Source organism: Nannospalax galili, unplaced genomic scaffold (assembly GCF_000622305.1).
Source record: "Nannospalax galili isolate Female #2095 unplaced genomic scaffold, S.galili_v1.0 scaffold847, whole genome shotgun sequence".
Lineage (NCBI taxonomy): Eukaryota > Metazoa > Chordata > Mammalia > Rodentia > Spalacidae > Nannospalax > Nannospalax galili.
The window spans coordinates 374,229-378,062 of record NW_008356498.1 but is presented as its reverse complement, the minus strand read 5'-3'; the positions used below and the strand labels follow the sequence as shown (position 1 = coordinate 378,062).

Below are 3,834 nucleotides of genomic sequence, written 5' to 3'. Positions count from 1 at the left end.
CGCGCCTGCGCGCTGCGCCCACCGCCCGGCGCGCCGCCTCGTGGGGACCCACCCCGCGGGGACTCCGGCGCGGGGCGCATCCCGCCAGCCCGACCTGCACATGCACACCCGCCTGTGGCAGCGTCGCCAGGTGCACGGGCCGGGGAAACTGAGGCTCAGAGGTCAAGGGATGAACCCCAAGGTCACGCAGCCACCGATCCTGGGGAGGAGGGACAAGGGCGGAGCGGGGAGGGCAGTCCGGGTGGACCGAGCCTGGCTGGGGTATAGCCAGGGCGACCGGGCGCCTGGCTCTCTAAAGGCCCGTGGACTTGCCCAACTTAAGTCTCTTTGCTCTCGTTATCTGCGAGAAAATAACGCAGAAGCGCGGATCCTATCTAGGGGCCTGGGCTCGGCTCCCGGGCCTCCTGAGACCCTCGGTGGCGCCGAGGTCGGTTACGTAAAAGCGCGTGCCCTTCGGAGTGTCTTTGTCTTCCGCGGCTTGCTCAAGGTTGCTGCTTCTCTTTGCTGCAAACCTGCTGGTGGCTGGACATGGATGAAGGAGCCGCTCTGAACTGTCCCCTATGGGGACGCACCGTGGGTGGTGATGTTTTCTGTCTCCCTCCAACCACCCAACCAAACCCAGCAAATGCTGCCCGCAGGCCCTTTGCAGACTCCTGGAGGGGTGTGGGATAAAGGCCCCACACCCTGGCCAAGGACTCCTGACTTTCCCCTTTTGCCTCCACCCACACTTCAAGTCCTGACCTCAATGTCATATCCCCTGGCAAAGCCTAGCCACTTCTCTGTCCCTCCAGCTGAGATCTGAATCATTCACAGAGGGCTTTAACTCTGTTTTCATTAGCCTAGGGGTATCTTAGAACACAGCAGGTGTTTTGTTTTGGGAAAGGCCCCCAGTGCTTGGTATTTGTGATCGCAATGTCTGGGCATGGGAAAGATTTGCTGAACCAGCCCCTTGGTATGCACTTCCATGCACCTGACCCCTTGTCCTGGTGCTGAACTGTCCTGACTGCAGGTGAGGTGCCAGTTCAGAGTCCCTACAGCAATCTACCCTCAGTCTCTCTGTAGCCTTAACCTGCACTAGTCAATAGAATGACGTGTAGCTGTGACCCTTGGGTAAAGTTAGGATGAGACTCCTTGGTAAGTGAGGAGCTGGGTGCCTGGTGTGAGCCCCTGGAGCCCAGACGTGTAGCTGTGACCCTTGGGTAAAGTTAGGATGAGACTCCTTGGTAAGTGCTTAGGAAGACAGAGGAGCTGGGTGCCTGGTGTGAGCCCCTGGAGCCCATAGTGAAGACCATGGAGACTTCTTGGAATGGCGCTTCTTTCCTATCTTGCATCTTCTGCCTGGGTAGTAGTCCACAGCTTTATTAAGCTTAGTGCCAGGCAGTGCTAGCAGCTTTACTGGGCTCTCTCAACACCTCCAGGGAAGGTTCTGGTTATTACCACTTAGAGATCAAGAGACTGAGGCTGAGTAGTTTCATACTTTGGGGACTGTCCCATCACTTTCAGTCTGAGATCCCAGACCCCCCTATTGTGAATCCTGCCCCAACTTCCCTGTCTTCCCAAGTAGTGATCTGGGACACATGAGACCGAATTTGTGTCCCCCCACCCCCCCTTAGAGTACTTGGCAGGGATGTCCCACCAGCAGCTGGAGAGGAGGGTTGTACACTGGGAAGCTGACAGAAGAGATACTGAATCTTTTGCTCTGGACCCTCCTCCTCACAGAACCTTCCAAAAGGGCAGGTGCCTAGCACCATGAGTGCCCATGCTAGGTCCTCCAGGGAAGAAGACGACTGATGTCTCTGTAAAAGGCTTAGGAAATTGTCCCCACCCACCAACCTGGCTGAGCCCGCAGCCAGGCCTTGCTGGCACACTTTGCTATTCGTGAGACCACCATCCTGCAGGCTCTAACCCTGCAGCCATTTAGAAAATCAAAGAGCAGGTGTTGAGGAAAGTTGTGGTTTCCCTACAGACACCTTGCAGGCAGTAATCAAACCAGAGTATTCGGACTTCTAGGCCAGAGATCTCTCCAAAATACTCCAGTTTTCACAAAGCACGATCTGTGTGACAATACTGCTCTAGGTTCAGAGGCTATAACACACCTAAAGCAGTTTGGGCCAACTGCCCCTGGCTGCTGCAGAGCTTGCACAAAGCTTCACAGTTCCCGTCTGTCCTGCATGGAGTCCCTCCACTGCAGGAAGGAACCGGGGCTGCCTTCTCCTCAGATCCAGGTCAGGGCCAGCCCCAGGGATGCAAGGGGTGCTTCCCAAGCCAAGCTTGCCCAACACATCAGAGCAACCACAGCAACTCTCTGCAGACCCAGTGGGGGTGGCTATCTGTCAGAAGCTCCACCTGCTTCCTGCCCCCTGACTTCTGGGGAGAGAAAGGCAGAAGGATCCCTGGTCTCCGACAAGTCTTGGGCAAGTCTTGCCTGTGAGTCCTTTTCATTATACTACAAACTTATTATATGTTGAAGAGAGGTGAGCCCAGTGCGGCTTACTCTGCATTATTGTGGGTGAGACATCCAAAGCTGACCTCAGTCTGACCCCCAGTTTTCTTGGCTACACAGTCTTGCACCTTTTCTGAGCACAGGGAGAGGATACCCCTGCCTTGCAGTATCAAGGACGGTTTAGAACTGCTGCTCACGGGCACTGTGTTCACCACCAGCACCATGTATGTTCCCGTTCACACTAACACACTTGGTGCTAGGCACCTGAGTCCTTCCAGCCTGCTCAGCTCCTTGGCCCAGTGCTTGCTTAGGTGGTCCGTTCACAAGACTAATTTATTCAGGAACTGTTCCTCCTGAAAAGCAGTTTCCTAACAGCACTGCTACTCAACTCTCAGAGACAAGTGACTTTGTCATGTAAGGAGGGCACCAAAAGATGGCATAGGCTTACCTAGAAATCGGCCGTCAGCATGCCACAGCCGAAGACGTCAACAAGACCCACTCTGGTCTCTGACTACAGTTGTCCCAGCAAGAGTTGGTTCTTAAAACTTTGTGACTGAAAAGGCTTAATTAACACCAGGGTACGGAGAAACTTTGCAAGGTAGGAATCTTTACAAGAGTTCAGAACTCATCCCTAGATCAGAAGGGCTCTACAGAGGCCTCCCACAGTCTGTGTTTAGGGATAGCTGGAAGGAAGCTGTGCTGGGTAGAATCACTTGTCAATTTGACACACCTGAGAAAAGGCATTTCCTCCATCGGCTTGGCCTGTGGTCAAATCTGTGAGCCATTTTCTTAATTGCTAATTGATGTGGGAGGGCCTCGCCCAATGTGGGTGGTGTCACCCCTGGGCAGGTGGTCCTGGGTTGTATAAGAAAGCAGGCTGAGCACCAGACACAGAAGCAAGTCTGTAAGCAAGCGTTCCTCCCCGGTCTGTGGTCTGTGCTTCTGTTCCTGCCTCCAGCTTCCTGCCCCAGCTTCCCTCAAGGATGAAGTGTGTGGAGAATGTGGTTAAATAATCCCTTTCCTGCCCAACTTGGTTTTGGTCAATGTTTTATCACAGCAATAGTAGGTGAGGACAGAAGCTCAGAGATGAAATAGCTTTCAACAGTTAGGGATTAAAGATTAAGAAAGTGTTGTGCCAAAAGTTGATGAGGCATAGATAGGAGGGAGGGACTTGCATACATTCCCCATGAGTGCAAGCGTGTGCAAGCACACACACACACACACACACACACACACCCCTACATCATCTCTTTTCCATTGATCTAAGGGCAGATAGTATATCTTCCAGTCCAGTCACACATACCCGGAGACACCTAACCTGCTGTCTCTACCCACGTACCATGCATATGCCCTTGATGTCTGTTAGATGGCACATCCAGTTCCTCCTGCAA

At 53.5% G+C, this 3,834-nt stretch overlaps 1 protein-coding gene across 1 annotated transcript in view; it reads right to left on the bottom strand.

The window, feature by feature from the left end:
• The window catches only part of LOC103751277 (KH domain-containing, RNA-binding, signal transduction-associated protein 3), a 173,171-nt gene extending 173,091 nt beyond the window's left edge, over nt 1–80 (bottom strand). Inside the window, exon 1 of the mRNA XM_029556953.1 lies at nt 6–80. Coding sequence (XP_029412813.1) covers nt 6–80 — 75 coding nt within the window. The remainder of the gene's footprint in view (nt 1–5) is intronic.
• Nucleotides 81–3,834: the final 3,754 nt, after the last annotated feature.